Source organism: Bactrocera neohumeralis, chromosome 5 (assembly GCF_024586455.1).
Source record: "Bactrocera neohumeralis isolate Rockhampton chromosome 5, APGP_CSIRO_Bneo_wtdbg2-racon-allhic-juicebox.fasta_v2, whole genome shotgun sequence".
Classification (NCBI taxonomy): domain Eukaryota; kingdom Metazoa; phylum Arthropoda; class Insecta; order Diptera; family Tephritidae; genus Bactrocera; species Bactrocera neohumeralis.
In genome coordinates this window covers 71,912,828-71,931,209 of record NC_065922.1, presented here as the reverse complement: position 1 = coordinate 71,931,209, position 18,382 = coordinate 71,912,828, and the positions used below count along the sequence as shown (strand labels likewise).

Below are 18,382 nucleotides of genomic sequence, written 5' to 3'. Positions count from 1 at the left end.
CGTCACTCTTTGATTCTATATGGCCTAAAGAAGAACATATTTTAGTTCTTCTTACATTGAGCTCCTAAAGGTAGGCAACAAATCAGACAAGTATACTAATCTAAAAATACTAAAAGACTATCCATTTCAACTTGTTTAGATTATAGCCATGAAGTAAAAGACGCCACTTGTTTTTCCTATATGCTTCTAATAAACTTCCACTCCCAAATGTAGGCAACAAATTTGGTAACCACACCAGTTTTAATATAAAATTTTGTCTTCTCCCTACATACTAAAGTTATTTTAAACCATTCATATTATATAATGTTAAATTAAAGGTGGTTCATTTCTAGTAGTTGTAGGGTACTATGCAAAACTGGTCAAACAAAGAAGAGTGTCCCGTCAATCAAAAAAAATATGTATAAAAAACTGAATTTAAAAACGAAGTATTCAGAAGAAACAGCAACAAAATGTTCCGAATACATAAACGTGCATATCAAAAAACTTTTGTCTACTTTACTTCCTGCAACCCCAAAAGTATGCAAAGTTTTGCTAAACGTTTATCTTCGCATATTTTTACATACCTTTAAGTATGAAAGCCGCCACAACGCTTCCCATACAAAGCGTCCACTAAACAATGAAGCAGTCAAAATTGTTGACAAGCAAGAAACAACAACAAAAGCAACAGTGGCGCATATTCAAATGCATTGACAACAATTGCAATCAAAAAGCGAAAGCAAACGAAATACACTTAAAAATATAAAACAACAATACCGAGGGGTAAGCAACACAAAACACTGACAAGGATGTAGCAACATAACTGCAACAACACCAGCAACAATAACTTGAGCGCCCTCCACACACACAGCGACAGCACAAAGTCAACTAGAGAAAGCAGCACTTGAAAAACCACAAATGACTATTAGCAGAAGCACTTAAAATGCAAACAGACACACACACACACACACCATCTCAAAAAAACAAGAAAAAGCAGTTACTATTTACAAAGAAACAACGAAGAGGGAACAGCAGTACAAAGAACGAACTGGCGAGTGTGTGTCGAAGACAAGGCAAAAGCTCAGTCGTGTGTGGCGGTGAGCAGCTGAAGCAAAAACCGAGGGCGAGTGCAAGTAGAACTCAAGCTATATTTGAGTACAATAACAACAATTCAAAGAAAAACGACGTACGCCAAACAATGGCAATGACAAGGACAATTCAATTGCAATTTCAATGACTGTATCAGCAGACGCAAGCAGAAAGTAGCGACCAAACGAGAAGAGATCGTGCGAAAATAACTTTGTAGGTAGCGCAAAGTGAGGCGTTGGGAGAAATCGAAACGGCAGTAACTCTACAGATATGGCAATGACAGGTGATGTCAGGAATCGAAGAGAGCTTTTTCTATATTTTTTGCCCCAGACAATAGAATGCTTAGCGTAAGACTCGCTTTTTATACACTCATACGAAGAAGATATAAACCTTTGCGAAGATTTTCTAAGAGCAGCAAATATGCAGAGCAGGAGCCGAGGTGCATGCTACTTGGATCCCCTCTGTCGTCTCAAAATGCTTGTCTTTCATCGGCCTTTTCAGGCAAGGAAACAAAAAAGTCCGGGGGCCACATCTGGGCTGTAGGGCGGCTGCGGAAGCGTTGAGATGCCGGCCTTGGTTAGGTAGCTGTTCACAAGAAAGGCGGTGTGAGCCGGGGCGTTGTGGTGGTGCAACTTCCAATCGGCTGCGATGTCTTGTCGGACCCGATTGCCTCTTCGTTTGAGTCTCTTGAGGACTTCCACTTCAAACTGGGCGTTGAAGGTTTGTCCAGGAGAAACAAATTCATGATGAACGATGTCTTCGATGTCAAAAAAGACAATGAACGTCGTTTTCACTTTGGATTTGCGACCTCTTCCCGCGTCCAAAAAGACCTGGTGCCACCGAAAAACACCACTTCTTGCTAAAGCAACATTTGGGTAAGCTTGCTTAACGGTCAAATGTCTCTGTCGCAGATTTACTGGGTTGACCAGCCGCTCTTTCGTAAGCTAGGAACGCTCCGAAGGACAGTCGCGGCGAAAGAAAATCAGTCTTATTACTTTCCGGACAAACCCTGTAAATATGACAAAACTGACCCATTCATATAGAAAATGGATGGGATTGGAATATCTCGGGTTCATCATATCGACTTCTCAAGTGTCTTAAAAAAACTTATTTCTTATGATTCCTTTATCAAAAATGGTAAAATCCCATGCTTGGAATCTTTCAATCTTTTAAGATGCCTTTTTAGAAAATAGATTGAATTGAAATCCCTTCGGATCACCTCAGAAATTAGTTTTAATACATATAGGAACTCTGTGGATATAACTGAAGAAAGGATTTGTTTCAAAATTCGAAGAAAATTGAAATTTATATTCCTGTGACCTGACAGTTCTTAACCGGATACCAATTCGAGTCCATGTCATTAAAAAAGACCCTGTCCTAAGGAACCCCTATATATAGTTGACAGAACTCGATCAATCACACTTTTTTAAACTTCCAGGAATCAAAGATGTCTTCAAAACCGGACTTATGTACATTTAGCGCTTTTGAAGATCCGATCAAAATATTTCCGCAGCCCAACTGAAATACTTTCTATCTTTCTGTGTTCGAGATATGTTGTGATACATTTTTTTTATCAAATATTTTGATTCTGAGTTCGATATATCTTCTGATATATTTTTTTTATATGAAATATTTTGATGCAGAATCCGAAAATTTTTCAAAAATTATCAACTAACAAGCACCAGTTTACAACTTCTAAAGACTCGTTTAAAAATGGGAATGGTTCGGTTTGAATAACTGAAATAGAGGTTAGCTCGAATCAGACGGCCTTAGTTTTACAGTAGACACGACTTAGAGGGTGCTTGTGGTCTAAAGGAACTCAAATCTGAAAAAAACGGAGTTTCTACTTGTACTTCTTAGAGCTAGAAGGATCGATTATCTCAGAGCATTCTCCCAAAGATTTCCAGAGATATTAACGGCACATAGCGCTACACTTTCAAAATAGCGGATTCTGGATCATAGAATTCTCAAACAAGCTTTTATATTTATGAAGCCTTCTTACTTAAAGGCTTACACAAAAGAAAGGAAAGGAGATATTTTCTCTGCTGAAGAGAGAGTTTAACTCTAAAGACTTGTCGCAAACTGATCACATAACAAAAAAATATATATCTCAACGGCTTCAGCATCTTATTCCAAAAGTTTCAGTGTACCAAATAGAATGCAGGCATCCGATCTTTGCAAAACAACCGTCGACATTTCTCAAACTTCAATGGTAAGAATCCAAGAGAATTTCAGAAAAACTGTCCTACCTACTCTGCGGGAAATTTGAACTTGGGAATGAATCAGAAGTTGGTTCTTTGGACTTAAAGCATAAATATAAGAAAAATCTGTAATTTCAGACCACTAGAGATGAGTCAACATATTGCATTTTACAACATTTTCCTACAGGCATGCTATGGTTGCCAGTAAAAACGCACAACTTTTACAATTTATCTTATTCGCTCGCATAACTCGGCACTGGCTTTTGCACTCACAGTCGGTCACGTACAAATGCATTTAGCCAAACATACGCACACACACACTTGCACTTATATAAACATTTCAAGTATTTGTATATTAGAAAGTTAATGGTATATGAAATACATTTGGTCTATAAGTGGTAAGGCATGAGCAACGTGGCGTTTGCGGTTAAGCTAAACAACCAAAAGTGCAGTTTTAAAACAACACAGCAACAACAACAACAAAGACAAGAGCGACAGAGTACAATGCACTTAAGTGCATATTCTTCCGTGTTATTATAAAACGCATTTCATTTCAATGTGGGAGTATTTGTGTGTGTGTATGTGTGTGTGCCTTGTGGCACAATTGAGTTTTTGAATTATTTACAAAATGTTGGATTCATCTCTTGTGTTTATTGTAGAAAATGCACAATTGAATTGGCAAAGAATGTATATATAATATATGGAAAGCAATTGACATTGTGGCGTGTTCTTCGAGAGACTTTGAAGTATGATTTTCTTAGTGAAATGGAAAAGTGCATGATGACCTTTTGCAAATATTTTTGTACATTTAGCTGCACTTTTATTGACATGCCCATAAAGTATACTTGAATTGGGAAATTTGTACATGAAAATAATGAAGATGCTCAGTTGAAGATTGCTGAAATGTAATTTCAAAACTAAATTACTTATTTCTTAAATGCAGTACAATTAATTCGAAAATATCAGATTTACGAAATGAGTGCTTTGACAATTAAAAACAATCTAAAAAAATAAACATTACTTTTTTAATTAAAAAAAGCAACAAAATCAAAAACCATTTTAATGATGCAAAAAATATTTACAATTATTTTTATTATTCCAAAATATTTTTTTTCTTTTCTCCAATTTTATATTCGATTTTTTTTATTGTGAAATAAACGCGTTTTATTTTTATACTTTAATGTTGAAATTAATTTTGTAATAAATACTTTTTTAAAAAATTGTTAAATAATTTCTTTTTAATATTTTTTGTTTGAAAATTAATTGTTATCATTAATAATATTTAATTTAATATTTTAATTCAAAATTAAATTTAATTTTAAAATTTAAGAAATTTATTTTAAAATTTAAAAATAATGTCATTAAAAAAATTTAAATTAAATCGCTATAATAAATTAATAAAAAGTATTTCAAATTTTATTTCAAATCAATTTTTTTGATTAAATTAAAAATTTTAAATTTTTTTAATTAAATTCATAAATTTACTTTTATTTAAAATTTTAATTTTCAAATTTAAGAAATTTATTTTAAAACTTGAAAAATGACATTAAAAAAATTTAAATTAAATCGCTATAATAAATTAATAAAAAGTATTTCAAAATTCATTTCAAATTAATTTTTTTGATTAAATTAAAAATTTTAAATTTTTTTAATCAAATTCATAAATTTATTTTTTTTTTATTTTAATTTTAAAATTTAAGAAATTTATTTTAAAACTTAAAAAAATGTCATTAAAAAATTTTAAATAAATCGTTATAATAAATTAATAAAAAGTATTTCAGAATTTATTTCAATATATTTTTTTTATTTAAATTAAAAATTTTAAATTTTTTTAATTAAATTAAATTTTTTTTTTTAATTTAAAATATTAATATTAAAATTTAAGAAATTTATTTTAAAACTTAAAAAAATATCATAAAAAAAATTTAAATAAAATCTTTATAATAAATAAAAAAAAAGTATTTCAAAGTTTGTTATTTAAAATTAATTTTTTTAATTAAATTAAAAATTGTAAGTTTTTTTAAATAAGTTTAAAAATTTATTTTAATTTAAAATTAAATCTGACTTTAAAATTTTTAAAATTTATTTTAAATTAAAAAAAAAGTTATATAAAAATATTTAAAATAAATTTTTTTTTATTTTAAAATGCATAAAAAAATTAAATTAAATTGTAATAATTAATTTTTAGAATAAAAAAAAATTTTTTTAAATATTTATTTAAAATTTATTATTACAAAATTTATTTCGAACATTGAAAAAGTCAGTACGGCTTAAATTTGCTTATTTTAATTATTTAAAAATATGTTTTTGTTTTCACAAACGAAAATTTTAACAACAAAAACTTAAATAGTAATTCGAAAAAATTGTAACTAAAAATGAAATATTTAAAGTTTGCTTATATCCAAAAAAAGTATAATCATATTTTGCAGTATAAGCTAATTTCTGAAAATTTAATGTAAAATTTTTGTGAATTTAATTTTAGTTTTCGCATTTTATAAACAAATTATAATTTGTTTGAAAATATAGTTAAAATACATATATTACTTAATGCATTCGGAGTTGTTTTTTTAATTAAAAAAATTATTTATTAATTTTAATTAAAATAATTAATTAGTTTTTTTAGTTTTGATTAATTAATTTAAAATTTTAATGTGCTAATATTTAATTAATTTTTAATAAAAATTTAATTAATTAATTAAAATTAAGAAAATAAAAAAAAACTTTTGGTCTAATCTATTTCTAAAAAAATAAATATATAATATTTCGTATTTTTATAATAAGAAAAAAATGATGACAATTAAGAGAAATAAAAAAATTGTTAATATTTTTAACCCGCCTTGTTTAACAATGTATTTTTTCCTAGAAAAAAAAAACTACAAGCCTGCCGATAAATTACTAAATAAAATATATTTTTTCTATTTCTAGATCTTTGACGACATCATTTTCGTTTTCTTCGCGATCGAAATGCTAATCAAGACGATAGCGATGGGCTTGCATGGCAAAAACACCTATATGGCTGATTCTTGGAATCGACTGGATTTCTTTATAGTTGTTGCTGGTCTCTTGGAATACGTAACGAATGTGGAAAATCTCAACTTGACGGCGATACGAACGATACGAGTGTTGCGTCCATTGCGGGCAATTAATCGCATACCAAGTAAGACAAGGCGTATACGCAACTTTTTTTTAATACACTAAATGAATGTTAATATTAGTTTGGAATTAAGAATTTAATATTTGTTTTCAATATTTTAATGACATTTTTTCCACTTTCACACAAGGTATGCGCATTTTGGTCATGTTGCTGCTGGACACGCTGCCTATGCTCGGCAATGTGCTGCTGCTCTGTTTCTTCGTCTTCTTCATTTTCGGCATCATTGGCGTGCAACTGTGGCGGGGCATATTGCGTCAGCGTTGTTGGGTTCCGGAAATGCCAGTCATACCATTTCCGTAAGTACACACTTCTTAAAGGTCATTTATGAAAAAAATAAAATTGAAAATTTTCTAATTTTACTAAACGAAATATTTTAAACAATAATAACTTTTCTCTTTCCGCATTGCTACTACTTATTCTGCAACGTTTGTCTTTCTCTTTGGTTTTTAATGAGTTATCGTTTCACTTTTTCTGTGCTAAAGAAGCTGCTATAGTATTTGTTAAGCTTTTTTACATAGCGTTATTTCTATTTTTGTTTCTAGAAAAAGCTTCTGAATGTATAGCTTATAAATGGACAGCTTTTTTTAGGGTCTTTAGTGACTACTTCGAATATAAAAAGTTACAATTTCCATCAAATTAATGTTAAGATAGCAAATTAGTGGCAATAAATAATTTTTATTCTTATTTTTGTACTAACTTTTTAATAAATTCTTATTTAAAAATTGTCGTCTAAATTATTTTTAAATTTTAATTTTGAATTTTTTATTATTATTTTTTTTAGCTTAATTTCCTTGAACTAATTATAAATAAATATATATTGTTAAGTAATTTATTTTATCAAGTTGATATTATTAATGCTTTTTGGAAAAACTTGAAACTTGAAAAAGAAATGAAAAAATATTTATTTTTAATTTATACAAAAAATACAAGAAAAAAATAAAATATGTGAATTTTTTTTTAAATTTTTTTATAACGAAAAATATGTTTTTTGATATTTAAATTATCTTTAATTAATTGATTTTAATTTTAATTAATTTCTTAAGAAATACGTTTTTTTAATTTCAAAATTTTTTAAATTATCAAATTAAATTTGTTAATATTTAATTTTACTTTTTAACTAAGAAAAATGTTTTTGAATTATTTTTAATTATAACTAATTTTTTAAATAATTAATTTTAATTTCCAAATTTTTAAATTATCAAATTAAATTAGTTAATATTTAATTTTACTTTTTAATTAAGAAAAATGTTTTTGAATTATTTTTAATTATAACTAATTTTTTAAATAATTAATTTTTAATTTCCAAATTTTTTAAATTATCAAATTAAATTAGTTAATAGTTAATTTTACTTTTTAATTAGGAAAAATGTTTTTGAACTATTTTTAATTTATGCTTTAATTTTCTTGATTTTTTAAATGAACTATAATAATTAAAATTTTTAATTTTTAATTTAATTTTTTTATCTGGAAAAATATTTTCGTTAAATTTTATTTTTTTGTTTTTATCAGAAAAAGATATTATTTTATAATTTATGTTACAATATTTAAAAAAAAAACTTTCGTAAAGCTTGCCTACAAATACCCCTGGATGCTAAGCAGGCTGCAGATCTTGCGTATACCGTTTTCTGGTGACAATTGTACAGATTCATATGTATATAGACATACATACATCAACATTTGTATATACCAAGCAAAGCAGAAAATAAAAATATAATAACGAGCTTTTTTGTTAGAGCTTTTAAATCTAATTTTTAAGCATGCATAAATATTTTCACTTTATAAATTAGGAAATTTATGTGTTTTAATATTAATATTTATATAATATTAATATTTTGAACAAAGCTTTGTAAAAGCTTTTTTGTAAGCTTTTAGATAACTAAGAAGCTTTAGCAGATTCTAACTAAACATTTTTCCGTAGATTTGTATATTAATTAACAAAGTAAAGCAATGCTGTAGGCATAATGAGCTAGAGCTTAATGCTTAGAGCTTCTCGTGTAGATAATAAATTTTTACTTGTTGTGTATAATTGACACGAACAAAACTTGGAGGTTTTGCCAAATTTTTTTAACACGTAGTAGAATTAGAATTATTTTTTATAAAAACATTAAATAAAGCGCCATTGAAGCTTTTGGAGCAAGCCTTTTTATATTCTGTTCATAGGGTAGCTTCTAATATTTTTTAGGCTTATTAAATGCATCATGTAACCTATACCTAATACATAAAAGTTCTAATGAAAGCTTTGAAGTAGCTTTTAGCGAGCTTTAATATTTTTACTGACCGCTTTTAATATTTTTTAATTAAAATCTTTCGATGATGACAATATGTTATACAAGTTCTAAATGCGATAACGTGCTTGTAAAAGCTTTTAACGAGCTTTATCATAAAATATTATTCCACCACTGAGGTTTCTAATTATGTTGTTATAACTCGAAATAGCAAACAAATAGTGGCCCGAGCTTTCATGAGCTTTCGTGAGCTTTTTATACAATGGCTTCTACCACTGAAAAACAAATAGGTTGAGGTTTATAATTCTGTTGTTATAAATTGAAATAAGGAAGAAATAGTGGTCGGAGCTTTCGTGCGCTTTCGTAAGCTTAAGTCGTTTAAATTAAAATAAGGACAAGTAGTAGTGGGAGCTTTCGTGAACTTTTGACAAAAAGTTAATAATTATTAGAAATATTTTTCGCTTATATTCCACCGACCATCTCTAGAGCTGAATTATAAATCAATGTAAGTTTCCTGGTAAATTGAACGATTTCGACACTCAGCATCATAAAAATTATAAATGCTTTTTGAAGCTTAGGACGCTGTAAGACACCAAATCCATTCAAGTTCATACAATTGTTAGACAAATTCTCCGAGGGGTTGGAAAGGAAAACATTTAAAACGGATTAATTTCTGACGATTGACATATTTCTTTCATTCAAAAAAAACTTAATTCGAGATAACCGCTTTTGAAAATCAAATAATGCTATATTCTAAATATTTTTCAAATATGAAAATTATCCTGTGCATTATTGACTACTGTGTTTTATGCAAATGTCTTCACTGCAACTCTCAATTGAAATGTCAGCTATCTGCCGTACTGTCATTGACTCTAAGCTGCCGCAATCACTGTTAGCAGACAGCTGACTGCTGACTATCGCTCTGGTAAAAAGTAAGCGTTCAACACATTGGCAGTCGTTTAGTTGACTCCCTACGGGCGCTCCCAGGCGCCATGTGTCTCAAGTGCTGCGCTGCGCTTTGTGCGGCAACAATCACGTCTCTGTCACTTAGCAGACGTGTTCGCAATCGATGAAATTCCATATACATATGTATATACGACAATAAATTTTCGATTTTTCATTTTCATGTGAGAAAGTAGTCATAATAAAAATGACAAATGCGCCACTGAGCTAATCGCTATTGAAAGCTATATTTGCACCCACTTTGTAGTGCTCCAGCTGTCTGTCGGTGTCTTCAAAATGCAAATTAATTGCTGACTGACTTCTTTGCCTTTTCCAACAGTCACCGTAGTCAAGTCTCCTTGCCAACGCCCTAGCGGACTAGCTGCCTGTGCGCTTTCTGCTGCACACACGCGCCACACATACCCTCGTACTCATATATAGATACATATGTGGTAGTAAATTATGCCAACTCACTCATATACCGTACGGTAAACATTGACTGTCTGAGCATTTGCAGATTTCAGGCGCCCAAGTAGCGCTGTATCGGCGTCTTGTCGTCATACATGGCGTATGAGTATTTAGCATTTTCTATTTAATATAATGTCCATACGTATATGAAAACACGTAGGTATGTACAGTATATAAGACTCTGTTTACTTAAGCGCTGCTTTTGGTAAACAAAGCGATATGCAGGTGTCTGCTCAGTATATATTTTTGACAGTTTAGAAAACAGTAGTTGTCGGCGTGGCACTCGCGCGTAGCTTTTACATATTGCCATGTTGAGTAAATAAATTAAGTTTTGAGAAAAGAAAACAACTTAAAAGTGTAGAAATATAAAACTAGAAGAATGTGAATATGAAACTGGCAAGATGGTTAAACAAAAACTGAAAAAATATTTCAGAAAGCTGTCATTTAAAAGCTCACTAGAGCTTAAGTTAAAATGAGGCATTTCGCAATTTTTAATTCTGCTCAAAAACCTTTCACTGGTACCTAAAAATATTGCTCAATACTCAATATTTTAAAATAATATTACGACAATTTTGATATTTTAGAAATATATCACATTTACCAAAGAAGGTGCTTGTCTCAGCTAAGATGTGGTTGAGTTAATAGCATTTTGGTTCGTGTCTCGACTAAATTCAAGTCGCAAATTTTAAAAAATAGTTAAAAGTTTAATAAAATTATAAGTAAAAAGCTCTTAGAATCGGCTGTGCTTCCCTCCTAACAACATGAGGTTCAAATAGGTGTATATATAGTACCTTTTCTAGTAGAGATATTTATACACAATACTTATTTCTACGATATATTATGGTAACATTTAGACAAAACTACATTAACTATCAGATAGTTAATAAAAAATTTTATATTCATCAAGCTTTAATAATTTTAATGGTCTAGAATTGTGAAAATTATACAGAAATGCTTACATTTTGGCTTTCGAGTTACAGTTTTAGCTTGCTGTTGCTAGAGCTCCCCTTAAATTGTATGAACATTTCTTAGAATATTTTTATAAAACATAAAATCAAACGTTTAGACAATAATATGTGGAGCCTTTTTTATAATCTAGTCAACATTTTTCTGTTTCGTAGCTCTATGATTCAAATTAGTTAAAGTATTTACATGCGATGAAAGCCTGTGTGGACAAATACTTATATACATTAAACTATAGAAAAGGGAGGCTTTGAGTATTTGCTGAGCATTAAAAAAGAACATATTGTGAATATTGTGTGATATGAATCAAGGAAAATAAATTTCATATTTTGAAAGTATTTTATTTTTTCGTCAGTTTGCAAAATGTTCATGCTTTTGTATATTATATGTATTTAGTACCATAGAGACCAAAAAAGTGACGGAAATAAGCTTCTAATTTGCAGTCTGTCAATTAATTGTTAGCAAGATTAAAAATTTACGTTTTATACTAAAGCTTTTGAAGCAGTGTATTGTCTTCAAGCAGCTACAGAAAAATTAATTAATTTTTCCTTTCTAAAGCACATATTTGTCAAAATATAATATGGTTGTAGAATATTAAAATAATGAATTAAGCATTTTTTTTATTTTGACTTTAAATTATACATTATAATATTTAGGTAGTTATTTCTGTAAATATTTTTTTTTTAATTAGAGCTTTTAATATTTTTAAATAAATTTTTTAAACATTAATTTTACGGTTTTTTAATTTAAATTACGTTTTACAAAACACAAAAAATTACTTTTTCAATAGTTTTATTTTCTAATTTTTTATGAATTTTATATTTTTAATATTTTTTTATTTTATTTAACAATTCTTTATTGTTTTTTTGTTTCTTTATTTATCTCATCTTTTTTTCATGTTTAAATTTTTTATTTCTAAAAATATTGTTTTTACTCTATTTATTTTTTATAGTTTTTCTTATTTATTTTTCATATTTTTCATATTTTTTATATTATAATTTTTTATATTTTTATTTTCAGTTTTTTCTTAATATTATGATTTTTTTATAATTTAATTTTGTATATTTATCTTTGTTATTTTTTTTATATTTTAATTTTTTATTTTATTTGTAAATTTTTTAGTTTTATATATTTTATAAATATTTTTTTTTTAGTTTTTATTTTTAATTTTTGACATGTAAATTAACGTTGCAAAAACAAAGAAAAATAATTATTAAAAAATAGCGTTTTTCAACTTTTTAAGTTAGTAGATTAGGCCCTTTTTTACTTTGCTTTTGGTATACTATATATTTTTTTATATATTTTTAAATTTTATTTTCATTGCAAAATTTTAACTTCTTTAAAAGAAAGAAATCAATTATTAAAAAAGAAAAATTACAATTTTTAGCTTTTTAATTTACTAGATTAGGCTCTGTTTTCGAAAATTTAAGCTTTATTTCATTCTTCACAGTTTCAAATTAAAAATATTTACACGTGTTTTCGAGAAATGTTAAAGGGTTGTATTCCAAATTTAGTGAGTAGGCATTTAAGTCAGTTAGTTGTAAATACATTTTAAAGTACTTATTATCATAAAATTATAAAAAATTAGTGTAGCTTAAAAATATTGCTTAATTTTTTTAATTTTTTCTATATGAAATATGCAAAGATTTATTACTTTTCTTTAAATATTTTTTTTTATATTTTTTTATTTTTTATAACTTTTTTTCTGCAATTGTTCATTTAAAAAATATTTCTAGCTTTTACTAAATTTCCTTATTCATATGTAAATACAAGTCCTCACATAAAACTTGTAAATACACGCGATTAAATAAGATTTTAGCAAAAACACAGCAAAAAAAGTAGCAAAAACAGTGAAAGCTTAGGTAAAATGCTAAACTCACGCTTTAGTATGAGCAAAACGCACGATCAATATAAATTTAAAAAAATTATTAAAAACTAAAAGAAAAAATTTTCAAGAATTCAAACAAGATTTAAAAATAATTTTAAAATATTTTTGTTACGAAAATCATAATTTTATTTTTAAGTACTGAAAACTTTTTCCAAAAAAAAATTGTTTTAATAGTTACTGAATATTATTTTTCTTTTTTGAACTTCTAAGCGGAGAATATTTTAAACCTTGTTTTTGTAATTTAAAAATAATATATTTTGATAGTTATTTTAAAAATATTATGAATTGAAAGTCTAAGTAACAGATAAGTAATTGAAAAGCCACGTCCTGACACATACTAGGCAATAAAAACAACGAATCTTCTAAAAAATGAGTTTTGCTATGGCAAGCCGGGGATTTTACTAGAATTTTAATATGTAAAAAAAAATTGTGTTGACAGTTTGAGGGCAGTTTTTCACCAAAATTTCTCGGTTGTTAGCAATTATTTTTTTATTTTTACTCAAAACAAAAATAGTTTTTTTTTTTTTTTTATTCAAAAAAATTTATTCGAAATTTTTTTTTTATTTTTAATCAAAAAAATTATATTTTATTTTTATTAAAAAAATCTTACCCTGAAAGTAAAAAAAAATATATATTTTTTTAATTTTTGCAATTCTACATTGATTAGTCTTCTTGTTCAAAAATACAATTTTACCATAAAAGTAAAAAATATTCTCCAAAAATATACATATATGCCACAATCTACATTCAAAATGTGGAATCAGCTCTGTATATAATCATAAGTAACATATAAAATTGTATATACATTTTTAGTTATATAAAAAAAGTTATCGGAAAAGATTTCAAACCAAACCTTAGCTGCAGATACGCTTTTTATAGCAATTTGTATAATATTTTAAAAAATTGTCTATTCAGCCCTTTTATTAACCAATTACAACCCTTTTTAAGCCTTTCTCAATCTTCGCTGTTTCCACCTGTATCCAATTCCATAAGTCATTGCCACCATATGCTGCTGTGAACTGCATATTTATACCCCTTACACACACGCTAATTCCTCTCAATAGTGCTAGCTATCCAACGAGATCTTCCCGCTGTCTAAAGATTGCAGAATGAATCCATTTGTTTTCCAATCATATTTTTTGTGTCTCTCATTAAATTCCATTAGCGTTAATACTTACACGATCTAACGCCATAACACTCCTTCACTCCCTTGCTATCTCTCTCTCTCTCTCACATACATTTTCCTATAAGTACTTCTTCATTACACACTACCTCTGTTTGCTGCTGCCAGCTATTGAATTCTCACACACTCTACCACTCACTAGCGTACTCTCTTTCCCTCTTTTTCTCTTGCTCTCGCTCTCAGCTATCTTGTAGTAATTTTGTACCCAGCTCAATATAAACATTTATACTTAATCGCCCAATTTCGGAAAAACAAAGAACCCAAACAAAATCTTAGCTAAAATCCCTCAATATTTCCACCCCCAAAAACAAAAACTACCAAAATACAACTACAATTACAAAAAACATTGAACTACAAGAAATTCAAAAATCATACGGGTTTTTTTGTTTACAGGGACCTACCTAAAGAGTACAGAGTTCGAGTCCGTGTTAACTCGTAAGATAAAATCCATTTCTTTCTTTACTTGTATTTATGTTAAACAACTGATAAACATAAACGTAAATAAATATTTAAAAAAAAATACAAAAACAAATTTACAAAATATATATATATATATATCTAGTATACTAAAATACGAATAGTATGAAATATATTGCAGATGCCTTTTAGAATCAGCGTGTTTTCTCTAAATAGTACCTCTTTTTACTACTACTAATACTCTCAATATACTCCTAAAACACCAGTACTTAACATACTCAAAATTTAGCTGCTACTACATGAGCACCACTGTAATCTACTACTATTAGTAACTTATGCGTGCCACACTTAGTACACATTTTCACTTACTAAACTAGCTAGTTTCAAGGACTCTTAAAAAAATTGAATAAAACTTAATATTTCTCACACACTGTAGCGCAGAATAAATACTACTATTTTACTCACCACTAAAAACATTACTTCAAACACGCTCTAGTACCTTAGGTACAACTATTCTAGACTACTCTTACTTACAACTCACAGCACAGACAGTATTCGGTGTCATTTTAGTATGTAATTGTAAAATTCTGCGCTTAAATGAAAGAGAGTTTTACAGTTACATACAATTTTTTTAGTTCTTAATGTGTGTATGTACTTGAAATTGAATTCTTTACTTGCGTATATAATCACTACTATTTTCTGCAACCCTTAGCTAATTTGTAGGAACACTTGCTACTCCCTAGACATACCTTCTGTATAAATATTATGTGCCAAAAATAGTTGCTACTACTTTTTTAAAACTACTCACTACCTTTCATTGTGATTTGAAAAAATTCTTCTCAAGAAACACTTGCACTTAACTAAGTTTGAAGCTTTCTCTTGATTTTTCTTATTTATTTTCTTCACTTATTCTCGCTTTTTCTTGTAAGGTTTTTCTATTTTCCTTTCATTCGTAATATTTCAGGCATAGTTATTCAGTTTCCTGTCCTCTTTTTTATTTCTATTTCTCTTTACGATTCTAATACTTTATTAAAATGAAGCGTTTCAGAAGTTCGGAAAGGACAATTCTCTTTAGCTTCATAATCAAAGCAATAACAATTCATATCCATATTAAGAATATTTTCTTTACCGTGTCTCATTTCGTTTTTCATCTATACTATGCCCTAACTATGAAGGAATGTGTTCCACAAGTTCACATAATATACTTCCAATCAACTATTTTTTTCATATTAGCAGGTGTTCCACAAGTTCATATAACTGTTTATACCTTCATGTCTACTGTTTTTGCTTTCTATTCCTGAAATATCGCGAAATTATGTTTTTCTAAGCGATATTTTCTATTTGAAGCAGGTGTTCCACAAATTCACATAACTTTTTGACTATCATTTCTACTTTTTTGCTTTCTATTCTTGTTTTTTTCAATATTTTCTATTTGAAGCAGGAGTTCCACAAGTTCATACTACTATTGCACCCAATTATTCTTGCTTTTCTTGATATATTTTCAAAGTTTATTATGAAATTCGATAAAAAGTACTTTTGTCGTGCAAAATTAGTAAAAGTTTTAAAAGACATATTTGCAAAATATATTTCTAATTCACTACAAAATTAAATAGTATAATGTAAGTTTACATATTTTTTAGAAAAGACTTTAAAAAAGATTTGTCAAATATTAGAAATATAATCAAACAAATGTCATGTTTAGACATATTATACAATTTGTATTCCATATTTATATAAAGACTGTTAGTATTGACGTCATTCCTTTTGTAAATTCAGCTAGTAACCCTTATAGATAAAAAAAATTTTATACCATCCACCATAACTAGAACCTCGTGTACCCCATATGCTCTGTTAACCCCAACGCGTCCTTAATGTTGTTGTCCCCGTAGCGTTGTGCTCAAAATATTTTTCAATTTTGCTTAATGCCAAGAAGCACTCAAATGAATGCGATTGTTCTTTTTACAGGAAAAATCATCATTTTCTCTTGGGAAGGTATTTAAAGCTACCTTTGAATATATAAATATAGTAGTGTGTTATTGCACATAATATATTTATAGCCAATTAAACAAATAAACACACTATAATTGTTGCGATTTAAGCACAAAACTGACTAAAAGAATTATATACCCGTAAAAATTCCACAGAAAATTTTCGTATTTATTAAATATCTTTCATAACTAGTGCAAGAACAAATAAATACTTTATTTAATAAAATATATTTTAAACTCCCAAGGGAATCAAAGCCACTAATAAACCCCGTAAATTTTCAATAAATTATATAAACTTTTCACAAAAATTTCAAACATTATCACTTAGCTAAGAAATTTCATTTAAAACATCTTTTATTCATGCCCAGAAACTTGTGTTCCATAAGTTCACAATATATGAAATCATGGCAATATTTATATGAAGCATAAATAGCTGTGTTCCACAAGTTCAAAGTACGATAAATTAAAATGACTTATTTCTCAGAGTGTAGAATTCTGTTCTACAAGTTCACAGCTCGAAAACTTTGTACAACTCATTTTTAGGAGCATAGAGGATTGTGTTTCTCAAGTTCACAAAATGAAAGTAGCATGGTGCGGTAGGTAGTTGTAAAGAGTTTCAGGTATTGAATAAAGCTTTAGTTTTAATGTTGCTAAAACAAGCTCAAAGTCGAGTATAGCAGTACAGTAAGCTTGCTGTTTTTTCAAGGTTTTTGTTTTTTAATTTCCAAGTTACCATTATAATTGTAGCTGGCTTCATAATATTATTTGCTTTTACTTCCGAAATTTGACATCTAAGTTAGCTTTATATCTTGTGTTCCAGAAGTTCAATACCGCTTATTTTCAACTAATTTCTCTGCCAAATCTCCAGCAGTAGTTAGTAATACGCTCTCCCGCTAATTTTAATGCTTTCTCCTTGCCTTCAATGCTAATTCTCATTCTTTCTCTATGCTAACCTAACTTCCAACACATTTTCCTTATTTTCTCGGTGTTTTTAATACTCTGGGTGTTGTACATCTTTAAGGAAGCTCTTGATGTATATGGTTTCGAAATATCAGGACTATTAGTTAGTGCAAATTTCTGTTGCTGTTTCAAATAGGCTGCTCTAGATCGGTTTTTTTTTATTTGCTCCGTACTAACAATAACTTTCACTTTAATTTTGACATCTGCTCACAAAAATAGTTAGAATTTTTTTTTTTTTCTTGAGTTATCTTACTAAATATTCTGCCTTTGGGTCATCTAATTTTATACACTATTTACCTTTGGCTCATGTAACTTTAAGCTTTATACACAGTAGTTGCATAAAGTTACACAAATTAGAATTGGTTGCAAACTTTTAATAATAACACACTGATAACTTAAACTCAGACACTCACCAAACTACAAACACTCAACACATAACACTCAAAAATAATTTCTCATTTAAGCGAATACTTTTATATACATACTTTACTACTTTTCACTTAATTTCTGTAATTTACTCAAAGATGATTCAATTTTAGAACATAATTTTAACAACAATAATTTACTCAATTCTTTCGTACTTTTTACACTCATATCTATTACTTTCTTAAATACATATTACTGACTCACTATTGAACAGTCTATTTTACTAATTATATACTTTCTTGATTATCATACTATTAAAGTCACTATAAGACAGCTACTGCTCACTATTTCGCGTAAATTTAACTCAATTATTTTTACTCAAGTTTAGCATTTAATTTTGAACAAATAATTTTTAATTTTTTCAATTTTTAATGATATTTAATAAATATTAAATGGCATTCAGCAAACGTTTTTCTTCAACACATAACTTTGAGTATGAGCCAAAAAACTTTTCACTCAATTTCCACTCAATTGTTTATGTTATTTCTTCTTAGTTATGTAA

The 18,382-nt window shown here is 27.9% G+C and overlaps 1 protein-coding gene across 7 annotated transcripts in view; it reads left to right on the top strand.

Annotated features, from left to right (window-relative positions):
• The window catches only part of LOC126758195 (voltage-dependent T-type calcium channel subunit alpha-1H), a 257,600-nt gene that overhangs the window by 150,183 nt on the left and 89,035 nt on the right, over window positions 1-18,382 (top strand). For 5 of the 7 annotated variants that reach the window (XM_050472307.1, XM_050472308.1, XM_050472311.1 and 2 more), the window contains exons 2-5: window positions 6,192-6,423; window positions 6,548-6,716; window positions 14,483-14,524; window positions 16,472-16,498. In XM_050472307.1, the coding sequence (XP_050328264.1) occupies window positions 6,192-6,423; window positions 6,548-6,716; window positions 14,483-14,524; window positions 16,472-16,498 (470 nt within the window). The remainder of the gene's footprint in view (window positions 1-6,191; window positions 6,424-6,547; window positions 6,717-14,482; window positions 14,525-16,471; window positions 16,499-18,382) is intronic. The other 2 variants (XM_050472312.1, XM_050472310.1) reach the window with 2 other exon arrangements.